General features: G+C 36.7%; 1 protein-coding gene and 1 non-coding gene across 4 annotated transcripts in view; one reads left to right on the forward strand and one right to left on the reverse strand.

Annotated features, from left to right (window-relative positions):
- SPG11 (SPG11 vesicle trafficking associated, spatacsin) overlaps positions 1-16,856 on the reverse strand; it is a 105,023-nt gene that overhangs the window by 60,416 nt on the left and 27,751 nt on the right. For all 3 annotated transcript variants that reach the window (XR_013162370.1, XM_077127718.1, XM_077127717.1), the window contains exons 14-20: positions 16,439-16,611; positions 15,456-15,669; positions 11,670-11,873; positions 8,839-8,945; positions 7,406-7,551; positions 6,042-6,203; positions 3,861-3,927 (exon numbers count right to left, since the gene is read on the reverse strand). Coding sequence is in view for 2 of the 3 variants with exons in the window: in XM_077127718.1 (XP_076983833.1) it covers positions 3,861-3,927; positions 6,042-6,203; positions 7,406-7,551; positions 8,839-8,945; positions 11,670-11,873; positions 15,456-15,669; positions 16,439-16,611 (1,073 nt within the window). In the remaining variant the exon portion in view is untranslated. The remainder of the gene's footprint in view (positions 1-3,860; positions 3,928-6,041; positions 6,204-7,405; positions 7,552-8,838; positions 8,946-11,669; positions 11,874-15,455; positions 15,670-16,438; positions 16,612-16,856) is intronic.
- On the forward strand, positions 7,167-7,237 carry TRNAG-GCC (transfer RNA glycine (anticodon GCC)). The gene has a single exon. It is a non-coding gene; the product is annotated as a tRNA-Gly (tRNA).

A 16,856-nucleotide genomic window follows, 5' to 3' on the forward strand; every position in this document is an offset into this window, starting at 1 on the left:
ATCCTTTTATTATCATTAAGCTGTACTTTCTGATTTGTATTCATAGGGGCACTTTATTATCTACATGATAGTACTATCTTTCCAAAACCAATGGAGTAGCTCAGTTTGAAGTCTTCTGTACCCAAGAGAAGAGCTGAATATATATTTTCTCTTTTTGCAAAAACTTGAATTCAGAAGATATCTGGATGCAAGTAATTAATATCAAATAACCATTCCTGTCAAGTCCTAATCTTTTTTTTTCAAGTCCTAATCTTTTTTTTTCAAGTCCTAGTCTTTAATGGCCTCTGTTGTAGTTTGCTAGCTGCCAGAATGCAACACACCAGAGAAGGATTGGCTTTTAATAAAAGGGGATTTATTTCACTAGTTCTTCAGAGGAAAGGCAGGTAACTTTCAACTGAGGTTCTTCCTTACGTGGGAAGGCACAGGGTGATCTCTGCAGGCCTTCTCTCCAGGCCTTTGGGTTCCAACAACTTTCCCTGGGGTGATTTCTTTCTGTATCTCCAAAGGCCTGGGCTGAGCTGCGAGTGCTGAGATGAGGCATGCTGAGCTGCTTGGGCTGTGATCCGTTGCACTCTCTCATTTAAGCACCAGCCAATTAAATCAAACACCATTCATTGCAGCAGGCACGCCTCCTAGCAGACTGCAGATGTAATCAGCAACAGATGAGGTTCACGTACCATTGGCTCATGTCCACAGCAACAGAACTAGGTGCCCTCACCTGGCCAAGGTGACAACTGGATCTAACTACCACATGTCCACCCCCCCACCCCCCACCCCTGTCAACTTGGCAACTACACACATCACCTTAAACAATATTAAGGTGCAAAAAGTTCTCTTCTGGCTGTGGACCTGTGAATCTCAAAACAAGTTGTCTGGTGTCAATACACAAAGGAGGGACAGTCACAGGATCCATAGGGAGAAACCTGGGAGGAAAACCTGCAGGGCAAACACCATTGGATTTCAAAATCTGAAAGTTATTTATCCTTTAGCTGTAGAAAGTGGTAGTCCCACCCTTTCTAAAGGCCTATGCAGTGGCCCGCCTCTTTCCAAATCAACCTCGGGGGACATTGAGGAGACCATTTTTTCTCGGCTTCACTCTCTCCAGGCATCAGGGCCACACCTGGGCTCTCTGCCATTTCTGGGGCACAGGCTCAACCCTTCCATGTGGTGGCAGCCAGGCTCTCCCCAGTCCCCAAGGAGCATGCTGTACCTTCTCAAAGGCCTGAGGTGGCACAACTTTTCCACTGCAACGAGATGGGAGACACACCCTCTACCCTCAGGGCAAACACACCCTCTCTATGTATTTGAGTGGGTTCACTCTTCTGGCAGAGGTTTCTTGGCTTCAGACCCGAACTTCCATGGTTCTCACTCTGCAAACTCCAATTTGTCCTTTTTAGTGTCCCCCTTTGTCCAGATTGGCAGCAGTTCCATTTTCACCAACAGTCTCTTCAAGCACTCCAGGACTTCTCCATCATTTTCTTCACAGTTCCTCCAAAATCCTCCCCGTAGCCATTCAAAAATCCATTCCAACATATCTGGTATCTGCAAACTGCAGCAGCACCCCACTCTCTGGTACCAAATATGTTGTAGTTTGCTAGCTGCCGGAATGCAATACACCAGAGAAGGATTGGCTTTTAATAAAAGGGGATGTATTTCATTAGTTCTTCAGAGGAAAGGCAGGTAACTTTCAACTGAGGTTCTTTCTTACGTGGGAAGGCACAGGATGATCTCTGCTGGCCTTCTCTCCAGGCCTCTGGGTTCCAACAACTTTCCTCAGGGTGATTCCTTTCTGTATCTCCAAAGCCCGGGGCTGAGCTGAGTGCTGAGATGAGGTATGCTGAACTGTTTGGGCTGTGCATTGCGCTCCCTCATTTAAACACCCAGCCAATTAAATCAAATATCATTCGTTGCAGCAGGCACGCCTCCTAGCAGACTGCAGATGTAATGAGCAACAGATGAGGTTCATGTACCATTGGCTCATGTCCACAGCAACAGAACTAGCTGCCTTCACCTGGCCAAGCTGACAAGTGAATCTAACTACCACAGCCTCTTAACCACTTACTACTCTATGAAAAAAATATTATTTTTGAACTATTAAGGAACAGTTCCAAAAAATAGTGCATATCTCTTGTTTTCATAGTTCAAAGTTTGTTTCTGAAATAAAGTTTTATCTTCCCGTGGGATTCCAAAGACTCTTCTTCACCTTGTGATTTGGCTTCCATAAAAAGACTCGAAGACAGTGAAGGTATCTATCATTTTACCAAGCTATTAATTAAAAGCACATCCCTTGGATATTAAAAATTGTCCCATGCCTTATTTGTGAAATGAGAGCGACTTTGTAACTTATAATTCAGTAAAAAACATTCATTCATATTCATTAAATATTTGCTGAATACATGTTATATATACAGCACTGCCAGGTGCTGAACCAGGAATATTTGGGAATTTTATTCAAATAAGGCCCTGATTTTTTTAGCAGGCTGAAACCTCGTAAAGAGAAAGTGCATAAGAGAAAGTTCCACTTTGAGAGAAATTTTACAATGGCCTGCCACAGAAGCAAAGTCAGCATGCAGCATTCTTACATTCCCTTTCAGTGCTAAAACCATATGAAAAAGTGGTGAACATTCTAATGAAATGCAAGTCTCCAATTTTATGAATCTGCATTATGTTTTCATGATAATCATTTCATTTATTTTGTGCTTCATTTCTTCAAATATGCTTTAAACTTCAAAAACCAGGCAGAAGGGGCAGGCCATGGCGGCTCAGCAGGCAGAGTTCTTGCCTGCCATGCCGGAGACCCAGGTTCGATTTCTGCTGCCTGCCCATGCAAAAAAAAAAAAAAAAAAAAAAGCAGGCAAGAAGTACATTCCTTCAACTTCTGTATTCCTGTACTGAACCTAGTGTGCTCAGTCTCCAAGAGGGGGTCAAATACTGGTTGAGTGATGGATTTGTAATCAGCAGAACAGGACAGGGAATTCTATCTACTCTCTAGTAACTTTACTGAGATTAGGAAGGGCATTTTACCTTGAAAATGCAGAAAGTACTACTTCATTCAGTAGCCTCTCAACAAATACTTACTGAATACGTATTATAAGCCTGGCACTACATTGGGCCCTGGGCACTAGGTAAATTCAATATATTGGAACTTGAACTTAGAAAACTGTTCATTAGAAAATCTACATTTATGTATGTCAATAAATATTTGTGGGGCACATGCTATGCACAAAGCACTAATCTGAAGCTCATATGTGGTGAGACACCATTGGTGACATGAAATTAAAGGTTAACTCTAAATGCAAAAGCAAAAGAGAAACAGAAAAAGAGTTTAAGAAGGGCAAAAAATCAGAGAAATTCTTATGGTCTATGGAGGAAGACAAAGTGTGTGCCTCTAGTGCCAAGAACTGTGAGAGCTTTTTCAATTCTTTGTCTTCTTTCACCCTCAGAGTAATGTGTGAGGGGCGTACTTTTTTTTTTTTAACTTATTTTAAAAAGAATTGAAAAGAGGTTAAATCACATGCCTACAATCATACAGCTACTACATGGTAGAGCCAGAATTTGTCAAATGCCAGTATCTGTGCTCTTAACCTTTATTACACTATACTGCAAAGGAAGAGAGATTGGGGGAAGACAGAAATATAAGCATATAGGTACATATTACATTCCCAGCAAGTACAGTTCTAGGGGCCTAATACAAAGACTCTTAATTCTCAATACATTTTCAATTGTCTCATGGTAAATTTTTTCCAAAGAATGCACCTTTATTTTTTTTAAAGAGAAAGCAGTTAAAACACTAGTTGGCTTTACATTCTGTCAATACTGCTAGAATGGTTCGAAAGCAAGAAATATCCATAATGACTTACCTCCTATAGCTAGTGTGTTGGCAGATTGCCAGCCAAACAATCTGCTGGGATCAAAGGGCAATAATGCCTGAAAAAGGGGAGAAGTCAAAACAGAGTTAAAAGTTAACTGATTCTAAAATAAGTAAATAAAATTATATGAAAAGACTTCAGAAAGAAAGCTGCTTTCCTCCTCCAAGGTAATTTAAAACTTTACCTTTCTGGACATAAATTCTTTCAACACAGCTAACAATGAAAAATAATGCATGAAAGAAATACCCTTCTATTTTCATTTGGCTTTGTTCCTTTTAAAGTCACTCCTTACTTCAAATCACTACTGCAAAGTACACTCTCTTTGGCAGAAGGAATTTCGATGATAATGGAAAATGTGCTTTAGAGACAACTGTGGAATTGAAAGGCAAGAGACTAAGAAGCTAGAAAATATGATCATGTAAACATGACAAGATGAGCCAAGGGCTGGGAAGGAAAATAAAGCATGAGACAATTAGATCAAGAGTTAAAGAAATATGATAAGGAACATCAACAAAGAAAAAAATAGCAGACCACAGGCAAGTCAGTCATAAAAAGTTTGAGAACACATAGTAGCAGCTGTTTGAAATTTGTCCAGGCCTAAGGTTAGCAAAGACTAGAAGCAGATGGGAGGAAGAATACAGAAAAATAGGACTATTAACTCAAGATTTAGATGGCTAAGAAAAAAGCAGCTTTGATTTAAAAGGGAGAATGTATGGTCTATTAAGGAAAGAATAATTTTCCTAAAAGCATAGGACTAAAAAAATTGTATCACCTACAATCTGAATATGTAGATTTTTTTCCTTGTTGCCTTAACTTTAAATTGGTTAATGAAATTTACTATGCAGACAAGGCTTTACAATGATTATATGGATACTTTATTTAAATATGCTTATGGTTAAACTATCTAAGATATCAATTTTTGGTGTTTCTAAGTATATTGTTTTCTTAAATTGAAAAAAATTAAATAACACGCAAAAAATTGCACCAGTCAACTCAAAAATAGAACGAGAACAATAACTTGAAACCACTTATTTTTTGAGTCAAATCACTTTAAGTAATAAGGCCATATTTTTACATAATCTATTTTATAGTTTATACTAGTGCTACTCAAAGTGCTGGTTTGCCATGAAAGAAGAAACTTGGGCCAGAATAAAATCCAACATACAGCTTCCTTCTTCAAGAAAGTATTGCTACAAAAAGAAAAAAGTTCACTGAAGTAAACAGTGTACTTAATCACATTATGGCATGAGCTCCTAATTTCATCACGTACCAGGAACAAGCAGATTACAGACTGGTACCTTTCTACAGACCTCACTTTTGAATAGCACCAGTACATACCTAAGAGCTTATGTTAAACTGAAGACACTGTGGAATATAGCACCTAGAGGAAAAAGGAAACTGTCTTAGTTCTAAGAAATAAGCTAAAGAAGGCAATGCTTAACTGAGCTATCTCTGATAGCTACAGGAAGTCTGTGGATTCCTTTGAAATATGTATACAAAATTGTACGTATATTTGCAGAGGAGTGATAGTTTCTGTCACATTCCTAAAGGGATCTTAGTTCTGAAAAAGGTTAAGAAGTATTGATTTAAACAATCAGCCCTGATTCCTGAGAAGAGACAGAAAGGAATTAAAAGTGGTAGAATGGAGCAGGCTTTGGAAACAGCAGACAAACTGATCAACTATCTCTTTGCTCTCAGACCCATTTCCTCCCCTTCTCCTGCTTTGCTCTGTATTGCAGAGAACTGCATTTCCAAGCTTCCTTGCCCTTTGTCTATAAGTTACATATAGTCATAAGAGACACTAATGGGAGACTAAAGGTGGGAGGAAGGAAGCCCAGATATTTTTCCCCTTCTTTCTTTGTTTCTGAGGGCATCTCCCCCAAAGTTCCAGCCCCAACCTCTACGCTCCCAGCTACTACTGGGCAGCACCAATGCGAGTTTAGCTCCCAGAAAATGGCTCCAGCCTCTGGATTCTGATAATAATGCTTCCTTGCACTGTTCTTCTAGTTTTAGGGGTACTGATAACTTCCTTCTTTGCTAATCATTGGGTTGCTTTCTCCATTCTTCTATCACCTTGTGTAAGCAATTCCCTATATTAAATTTCCTACATTTGAAAGACCCAGAGTGTTTTCTGTTTTCCAGGCTGAATCCTCACTGATACTGAATACTTACCTGAAGAAGGTGGTAGAGTGTAATATCATGTGGCAGGACACTAGGGGCAATGTACTGCGGGAAAAGAGCAGTTTTTAACTTGGGGTAAGGAGTTAATGCCATCTTCAGTAGCTGGGGATCCACTTTCTTCAAACAGTTCTCATTTTCTTTATTCTGAACAACCTAAGTAAAAGACAAATAACAGAATTTAGAGTAATTCTTTTCTCTTCTCAAAATTTAGTACTTTTTTCACAGGAATCCTGTGACACAGATTAGCCTGGAGATAGTATGTGGTAGTTAAAACAATATTGGACAAGGAGCCAGAAGCAAGAGTTCTAGCATTAGTTCTAAGACAAACCAGCTGTGCAAACATGGGCTAGATATATAACATCAGGCATTAATTTCCTCATCTACAAAATTAGGAAACTAAGCTAGATCAATGGTTTTCTTTCAGAGAAGTCATTTGAAAAAAGAGACTGCTACTATAATATGTTTGAAAGCTATTTAACTTAGATGGCCTCCTAGGTCCTTCCCTCTCAGCTCTAAGTTATGACTCTACTTTCTGATAGGTGATTAAAAACTAGAATAACTTAACCATATAAGTTAATATATATTGTAATAACCTAAAAGATGTGGTTTAAAATTAAACCAGTGGGCGGGCCACGGTGGCTTAGCAGGCAAAGTTCTCGCCTGCCAAGCTGGAGATCTGGTTTGATTCCCAGCATTTGCCTATGCAAATAAAACAAAACAAAACAAAACAAGCAAACAAACAAAAATTAAGCTAGCATCAACAGAAAATTTCTAATATTAGATTTTAATGGCATTTGTAAGTTTCCTCTAACTAGGCACACTATACTCTCAAACAGTAAAAGTGGCTGAATTTCCATTAGGTCTTTCAGAAGAGTTTAAATGGGCAGCTAAAGATTATGAGTTCCAGTCTACTCCTCTAAGACGGCAAAGAATAGAGAATAATTCCCAAGATTTCAGAAGCAATTAGAACCTGATTCTATCTTCCAGAAAAACTCCGGATTATTAGAAAACAATCTAAAAAAGAAATAAGAGATTCCATAAACCATTAGTTCCCTTACAACTTAGAGGATATGAAATACATTTAAAATCAGCCTTATAAAACCATAACAGGGGAGTGCAAGGGTAGTTCAGTGGTAGAATTCTTGCCTGCCATGCAGGAGACCCAGGTTCGATTCCTGGTCCATGCACTTCCCCCCCCAAAAATAAACAAACAAGCAAAACACAGAAACAAGCAAACAAAACTTCAACAAATGGTACTGCAATAACGGGATACTCACATGGAAAAATAATGAAATGTGACCCCACCACACAGCATACAAAAAAAAAAGGTTAACAGGTAAACATGATGTCTATACCTGACTGACACCCCCAGGAGCATACATTGTGGTAGCAAGGGCCAGGAGGGTATGTCCTTCCAATAGCATACTGCTTATACTGGCTTGATTGCTGGGAATCAATATCTGAGCATTTGCAAGGCTGGCCTGGAAGATCAATTTGGGATCTGGAAAATAAAAGAGTATATTTTTTTCCTTAAGAGGAACAAATACTAAATTAAGAATTATATAATTCTGAGAGAAAGAATTAATTTTAAACTTTATCCATGTAAGAAAGATTTTCTAAGTTTAAAAGCAGTGGGAAAACATCACAAAAGGAAAGAAGGAAAGATCTGTCTACCTGAAAATGAAAACTGACGCAATGAAAATTGAAAGGTAACAATGAACTAAGGGAAAAAAACCGACAACCTAAGGATCAATGCCTTCAACAAAGAGCTCATACAAATTAATGCCAATAACACTGAACTTCTACCAATAAATGGACAAAAATAAGTAACCAATCTGCAAAAGATGAAATGCAAACATCTGATAAATAAAAACATTTAATTTACTAGCAATAAAGAGATGCAATTTAAAATACTCAGATGCCTGTTATGTTAATGCCTATTAACATATTACCTATTAATCAGCAAAGATTTAAAAGAATAATCCTCACACATTGGAACTGGCCAGGGTGTGAGGAAGCCAAAACTCACGTATAAAATGATGCAATCCCCTTGGAAGTCAATCTGGCCTTATAGTAAGAACCTTCAAAGGATTACCTTTGACCCAGTAATTTCATATCCAGGAACCTACATACACCAAGGAAATAATCTGATGCAAGAAAAAAATTTTATATTCAAGACTATTACTTATAATAGAAAAAAAATTGAAAACAGCCTCAATGCCAAAAAATGAATGAACAGTAAGGTAAATAAGAGTATATCTATCTACTCAATGAAATATCATGTAGACATTTTAAATAGTCACTGCCTCTAAGGACTCAGGACAATTCTTATGTTACAATATTAAGTGAAAAAGCAGTATACAAAAATATGGATGTTTCTCCAAGTATCCTGGCACAAGGCAGGAACTTAATATTTGTTGCAAGAATGAAATCCGATATGGACTAGGTAAAAAAGAAAGTGCAGAGGAAATGAGTGGAAAGCCTGTGAAAAACTAGTGGGATAAAAGAAATACAAAGAGAGAAAAGAGCACAGGACTGATGTCAGGAAATGGGATATAATCCCACAAGCTCTCTGCTCCAAGCCTGGTTTCCCTTGGCTGGGAATAGGCTAACACTTTCGGTCCTCTGCACACAACTAACCTGCTTCTTAAATAAAGCATGAGCCTATATTATGAGCCGATATTTGACTAAAGTCAAATGATTTGAAGAGTTCACAAGTTAAATGCCACTCGATTGATAAGTTATTTAACCAAGGAAAGCTTTTGTGTTTAATACAGTATACCCATACCTGTTAAATTACTGGAAACTTGTCGACATTGAACTAAAAATTCAAACCAGGGATGAGCTTCATGTAATTCCTTTTTTTCCAGAAAAGGACAATTTGGAGGACTAAGTCTATATATAAAATAAAACAAAAATAAACTCTCTGAATAAAATACAGAATAAGACAGACCACATTTGCTCAGTTGATAATTTAGCATTAGAAAAGGGATGCTGGAATTGAAAAGTAAACATAACACAAAATATTCCCATTCTTGTGTTTTGTTTTATGTATTCCTTACGATCTATAAACAAAAAATTTCAAAGACAGATATTATTTAAAATATGTTTATGATCAAGATGCATACCCTTCTAAAACCATGATGAAATTTTACCAACTCTGTGTAAGAGTAACATGTACCTTATATTTTAAGATATTTTGTTTTTACAACAAAACTTTTTAGCATTTTCAAACTTAAGTTTTTTTAAAACATTTTTTATTGTGAAATACAACATATATACACATAAAAGCAATAATTTTCAAAGTACATCTTAACAAGTAGTTACAGAACAGATTTCAAAGTTTGCTACAGGTTACCATCCCACATTTTCAGGTTTTTCCTTCTAGCTGCTCCAAAACACTGGAAGCTAAAAGAAATACCATATAGTGATTCAGAAGTCATTCTCATTTGTTAAATCCTATCTTCTCTATTATAACTCCTCTTCTCCTTTGGTCCTACTCCCAATCTATAGGGGTCTTCTGGCTATGCCCATTCTAACATTTTCATGTTGAAATGAGGGGTCAACAAAGGATAGGGGGATGGAATTAGTTGATATTCTTGGAGAGGCTGGCCCCTCTGGGTTTCAGGCCTTATCTAGCCTCGAAACCCTCTGGAGCTTATAGGTTTCAGGAAAGTAAACTCAGAACATGAAACTTTTGTAGAGTCTCAGTTACAGCTTTAGGCGTTCTTTAGGATTAATAGGAATTATGATGGTTGGGGTATGGTCAACCATGGCAATTAGAAGTATTAAGCTGAAGCTTGCCTAGGAGGAGCCTCTAGAATAGCCTCTCCACTCCATCTGAATTCTCTTAGCCACTGATAACTTAATTTTGTTACGTCCCTCTTCCCCCTTTTAGTCTGGAAGACATCGTCCATCCCACCCACTGTGCCGAGGTCAGTCTCAACCCTGGGAGCTATGCTCCATTGTCAGAGAGACTTTCAACCCTAAATGTCATGTCCCACATAGGGGAAGGGTACTAATTCTCATCATAGAGTTGGGTTTAGAGAGCAAGAGAGGCCACATGTGAGCAACCAAAGAGGTTTCCTGGAAACAGCACTTAAGCATAATTATAGGTAGTCTTAGCTTCTCCGCTACAAAACAGCAAACCTCAAAATCAAGGGTTTGGCCTATTAGGGAGTCCCTAATGTTTGAGCAAGTACCAGGGGTTTCCCAGATGGGAAAATTTATTATTTTCATAATTTTTCTCCAGTCCTTAAGGGACTCTACTAATACTTTTTAATTATCAGCCTACCATAGCCTAGAATGTCTCCAGGTATTATATTAAGCTATAAAGAATTATAAGGCCTCATTACCGTTCTGGGCTCCATGTGTTTGTGTTGTTTGAACAATCCGACAGATTGATTTAGATTGTGTGTTACAGAAAACTTAGGTTTTAAACACAATAAACCTCTCTGTCTTTGGTCTCATACTTAATAAGAGGTTTTTAAAAACCTTTCCACACCTCTCTCTCTAAGCCAACTCAGCAGGTGAGCTCACTGCCCTCCCTCCTACATAGGACATAACTCCCAGGGGTGTAAATCTCCCTGTCAAGGTGGGACAAAAAGCCCAGGATAAGCCAGGACCCAGCATCAAAAGATTGAGAAAGCTTTGACCAAAAGGGGAAGGAGAGAAATGAGACAAAATAAAGTGTCAGGGGCTGAGAGATTTCAAACAAAGTCAACAGGTTATTCTGGAGGTTATTCTTATGCATTAGGTAGATATCCCTTTTTAATTTATGGTGTATTGGAGTGGCTAGAGGGAAGTACCTGAAACTGCTGTGTTCTAGTAGCCTAGATTCTTGAAGATGACTGTACAAAGATAAAATGTTTACAATGTGACTGTGTGATTGTGGAAACCTTGTGTATGATGCTCTTTATATCCAGGGTATGAACAGATGAGTAAAAAATACAGATAATAAATAAATGAATAAATAATAGGGGGGACAAAGGGTAAAATAAACTGGGTAGATGGAAACACTAGTGGTCAATGAAAGGGAGGACTAAGGTGTATGGTATGCATGAGTTTTTTCTTTTTTCTTTTTATTTCTTTTTCTAGAGTGATGCAAATGTTCTAAAAACTGATCACAGTAATGAACACATAACTATGTGGTCATACTGTCAGCCATCAATTGTACACCATGCACAGAATGTATGGGCATGAATATTCCTCAATAAAAAAATAATAATAAACAAAAAATAAACAGTCAATGTGCAAAAAAAACATTTCCACAACTACAGAGAGTCTAGGACTCAAGATTAGGCTCAGAATTAGTTCTTTGAAAATACTCCAAATAAGCCTTTAGAATCTTCCTCTCTTTTACTCTATACTCTTGTTAGTTAAAAAGTTAACAGTATGTTACAGAATAAACAACCAAAAAACATGTGACAAACATTTAGCTGAATGCAGTTCTAAATTAAAAGATGTACTCACTTTTGGAGAGGGGGTGGGGAGAACCACTTCCAGAGATCAGTATTCCTCTTGTAAACACTCAATACTTTCTAAAAGTCACATTCAGAAGTAGTATGGAAAGAACAGATGTCAAGTCTTGCTCAAGGACAAGTCAATTCTCATACTCACTTGTAAAAGTCCAGGTAGACATAAAGAAGATGTTGCAGACTGTGTTCTAAACAATAGAGAATGAAGTGAGAGTGGAAATCCCAACCTTCCTTGGTCCTGTAGTTTTGAACAGATAGGGTATCCTGCATCACTCCCCCAATACGGCTCAGTCTGAAGAGTAAGAGTTCAAAGTCTTCTAGCTCAGATGCAAGAAAAATTCCATTTCTATTGGGCAAGTTTAAGGGATGACAGGTTAAAAAGTTGCTAGGTGCAAAGCAGACCAAATCACTTCCATTGTTCAAGTCTCAACTACTTAAAATAAGTATTTACAAATTAATGCTGCTAGTTTTCACTCTATAAATACATTCTCAATCATATATTTTGTTAGTTAACAGTAAAGGTTTTTTAACCCTAAGAGTATATATAGATAGTAATGAGTCTAAAGCTAACTTAAATATTTCAAAAACCTAATCTAAGCAATCTATACTTCTTTGTTTTTGACTCAACTGTAGAACACAACATGGAATGGTAGATAGGTCTTGAAGCTAAAGCCTCTGAACACTGAGAAAATCACCAAAATATCCAAACAAAATCATTAGGAAACTAGAGCATAATAATTTAAATAAGAATAGAAATTTGCATTTAAATATTACTTTTCACAAATTGTTTTCTTTTTACTTTAAATCTATCTTATACACTATACAAAAGAGTATAGAAAATTTATGTGTAGAATTTAAAGAAACACCATGGAACGACCATTCAGATTAAGAAATAGAATACTGTATGGTAGGAGCCCTTTGTGTGTCCCTCCTCCACCGCATGGCCTTCACTGGTCCCAGAGATGAACACTCTCCCGACTTCTGTGATAATCATTCCCTTATTTTTATTCACAGTTTTACCACCCATGTATGTAACTTCAAACAACACATGGTTTAGGTTTTGCCTATTTTGAACTTAATATCAAAATAGAATACTCTAGATATATAATTCTCGTTGTTACTCCTTTTCAACACTGTGCGAATTATCCATGTTGATACCTGCAGCTATGGTTTGTTCATTTTAATGCTATTTTTGGTAAAATAAATTTGCATTTCCATGATTGCTAACGAGGCAGAGCATCTTTTCATATGTCTGGCTGTTTGTATTTCCTCTTTTGTGAAATATGTATGTGTGTTGGTTATCTTTCCCCTCTGGATCCAAACTCCACTCCTCTCCACCCTGCTCTGTGTCTTTTGAAAGGTCACTTGGATGGGTTGAACCATAAAACTTTAGTGTCCCAAGGATTCTGTTTTGAGTGGCCCAGGAGAGGCCCCATCAGGAAATAAAAGTCAGAGAAAAGGGAAGATGGGGTGTTTATCCTCCTGCCTCTCCTGTGCTAGGTCACTGCAGGTTGCTGACATCTTCTGCTAGAGGCCACTCTCCTGGTCCCAGTAACGGTTCCCTTCCTTTGCCCCTTCAGGCCTGCCTTGTTTTAGGGAAGCATATTCTATTCCTAAGGTCATGAAGATATTCTCCTATAACATCTTTACATTTCATATTTAAGTTTTAAAATTTACCTGGAATTGATTTTATACACAATATATGATGGTCTAATTTCATTTTTTCCCCAATTATCCCAGACCTATTTACTGAAAGATTGTTTTTTCTCCCTCTTCTGCAGTGCCACTTTGTCAAACATTTTTAAAAAGAGTCTACATGTATGGGTCTGTTTCTGTGCTCACTCTTCTGTTCTACTGCCCTATGTGTTTATCCTCGTATCAATAACCCCCTACTGTTCTAACTGCTATGGGTTTAGAACAAGTTTTTATACTTGGTAGGGCAAGTTCTTCTTTTTCAGCATTATATTTCCTCCTTTGCATTTTCATATAAATGTTTAGAATTAGCTTATCAAACCCACAAAAAAACTTGCTGGAATTTTTATCGAGATAGTTTTATATCTACAGATCATAAAACAACTGAAAGGGCAGGCCACGCTGGCTCAGCAGGCAGAGTTCTCGCCTGCCATACCAGAGACCTGGATTCGATTCCCAGTGCCTGCCCATGCGGAGGAAAAAAAAAAAAAACAACTGAAAGCGGCTTGTCTTGTTCCAAATCTCAGACACAACACCTGTAATATTTCACCATTAAGTATTATGTTGAACAGAAAGATTTTTAAAACACCTCTTTAAAGGAGTTTGCAGGGCAGACAGTGGTGCCTCAGTGGCAGAGTTCTCGCCTGCCATGCCCGAGACCTGGGTTTGATTCCAGGTGCCTGCCCATGAAAAAAAAAAAAAAAGGATAAAGGAGTTTGTGTCTATTCTTTGCTAGGAGTTTTTATTATGAATAGATGCTGAATTTCATCAAAACCTTTTTCTGCATTACCTAGAGTGGTATGATTTTTTCCCTTTAATCTGCTGTTATTGCAGATTTCATTAATTTCATAATTCATGTTATACTATACATATATTAGCTCTTTAAATAATCAAATACCAAGCAAAATATTTTGTAAGCATACAAGTTCTACGAAATTTTACTTTTAGGAAAGAAGAAGAGCATTTAGTACAATGGAAAGAACAATGGATAGAAAGTCAGGGGTGAAGGATTCAAGTCCGTAACTAGCTAGGGCAAAGCTCATAATTTCTCTGGAGCTCATACTCTACATCTTTAAAAGTTGGGTGGAATAATTTTAAGAAATTTAAAAATTAACATGCATGTTATTAACTTTTCTTATACTATTTTAGTATAAGTAAATAGCACTGGTATATTGAAATATATGAATTAGGAAGATACATTATTAGGTTGAGGTATATGAAATTGCTACTAACCAACCATTTTTTTTATTAATTAAAGAAAAAAAAAGAAATTAACACAACATTTAGAAATCATTCCACTCTACATATGCAATCAGTAATTCTTAACATCATCACATAGATGCATGATCATCATTTTTAGTACATTTGCATCGATTTAGGAAAAGAACTAGCAAAACAACAGAAAAAGATATAGAATGTTAATATAGAGAAAAAAATAAAAATAATAATAGTAAAAAAAAGAAAAAAAGAAAAAAAAAGACAAACAAACAAACAGACAAAAAAAAAAAACCTATAGCTCAGATGCAGCTTCATTCAGTATTTTAACATGATTACTTTACAATTAGGTATTATTGTGCTGTCCATTTTTGAGTTTTTGTATCTAGTCCTGTTGCACAGTCTGTATCCCTTCAGCTCCAATTACCCATTATCTTACCCTGTTTCTAACTCCTGCTGGACTCTGTTACCAATGACATATTCCAAGTTTATTCTCGAATCTAACCAACCATTTTTGACCCAAACAAATGGCAAGTTCATGATTCACTCTAGTGCAATTACTTTTAGAAATGAACTAAAAGTTTAAAATCTTTACTTAATACTTCAAGAGCTACTTTCCTTCACTAATTCTTAATACAGCAGTTCTTTTTAGTTCAAAGTCATAAGCATATAGGTGCTAAGGAGAGTAGGAAATGATTACAGGATACTAAAGTATCTTCATCTCAGCTCTTGCCACTTATTTTTTGTAGCCCCAATGACAGCTTACCATTTCTACACCAAAACACATAAAATGTTCTGGGAAGAACCTACATTTAGAATTTGAGAGCTATTTACTACCACATGATCTTTAATGCATATGACCTTTAAAACTTCAGGATATGAGAGCGCCCTTTAAATTTTAAAATGATATAAAACAATGCTGCACTTGATTTACGGCATGTCAAAGGAAAAATTACAGTGTTATTTTTATTGGTCTGCCTGATATTCTGCCCACTGGGGATTACATTAACAGTTACAATACCTGGCCAGCTTATCTAAAATTTCATTCCTCATGTAGTTGCTGCAGGAAGTATTCTGATCAATAATATCAACAGTCAGAGGGGGCCACTTGTTCTGCTGAAGTGAAGCATAGCTATCCTGGGTCTGAAATTCTCCAATCCATGAGATAATGCTTGACCAATCATGGTGAACTGTAAGGTATCTCCAGAGGGTTTCAGGAGAATAAAATTTGTATTCTACAAGAAAAGCAGAACACATTTTAAAGGGGCAATGAATCTTGACTACGGACATGTAACTCAATAATGAGCTAACATGAGTAAATATAACAACCAAGACACAGATACTTATATAATATATGAATTATTCAAGTCATCTGCTTCTTTTACTATTTCCCTCTATTGCCTTTGTTCATTTTATAATCAATACTATAACCAGAAGAAGAACTGAATGTTGCTTCTTATTACTACAGTGGTTAAAATGAAACTTGGAAATATAAAAAAGAAAGAAAAAAACAAAATAAAATGAAACAGGAATTTTAGCTATGCATTTCATTCATCTTTTCAGCCCTCTTCTTCCCTTCTCTTTCCCTTAATAAAAATAAAAACTTTGGCTTTAACAGTAAACATGAATCTATAAACATGGGTGATCTACCATTAGTTCTTCCCCAGAGCCCTGAGGTGATAGAGATCTGCAGAAGCTCAAAGACTATTTGGAAAAAACAAAGAATATCATTTTGAAGCTACAATGAAAACTCTCAACCTTGAAATCTTCATTCCTGCTCAGCCAACTAAGCCATATTTCTTTTCTCTCTCACTATTACATTATAAACCCCTCACAGAAAAATTAAGTTAGGAAAGAGGTCTTAATGCAATGACTTATATTTGAAGGCAGCTACATATTTCTCCCCCAAAAGGTTCTACAATAGAAACACCAAAATATTCAAATACCAATATCTCATTTAATTCTCATTCAATATGTTCAAATTTTAGGTTCTCTCACACTTGCCTTCTGTATTTATCCTGGGGAGAAGGATGGATTCTTGTGTTTGTTGATCCCACCACTGAGCCCAATTTAACACAATTCTATGGTCCTGTTTATTAAATTCCTCTTTATGATACTTTAGGACTGAGTCCAAAACAGATTTGTACTTGGAAAAATCTTGTTTCTTCATCCAATACCTAAAAACAGGGATACAATTTCTTTTTAATTTTGGAGAAAAAAAAGCATCCTTCCTTTATATCTACTTCAGAATTCCTACTCTTTGGGAAGCACATAATTCAATAGTCTTAATTTTGCATTTAATATCTTAAAATTATATATATGATTATGAAAATATTAAAATGACAGGAAATTCCTGAGTCCCTTCTAGGATGGCATATTTTAATGTAAGTTTTATCTGCATGGGGAATGTAAGCTCAGTATC

The sequence above is a fragment of the Tamandua tetradactyla genome, chromosome 14, assembly GCF_023851605.1.
Source record: "Tamandua tetradactyla isolate mTamTet1 chromosome 14, mTamTet1.pri, whole genome shotgun sequence".
NCBI lineage: Eukaryota > Metazoa > Chordata > Mammalia > Pilosa > Myrmecophagidae > Tamandua > Tamandua tetradactyla.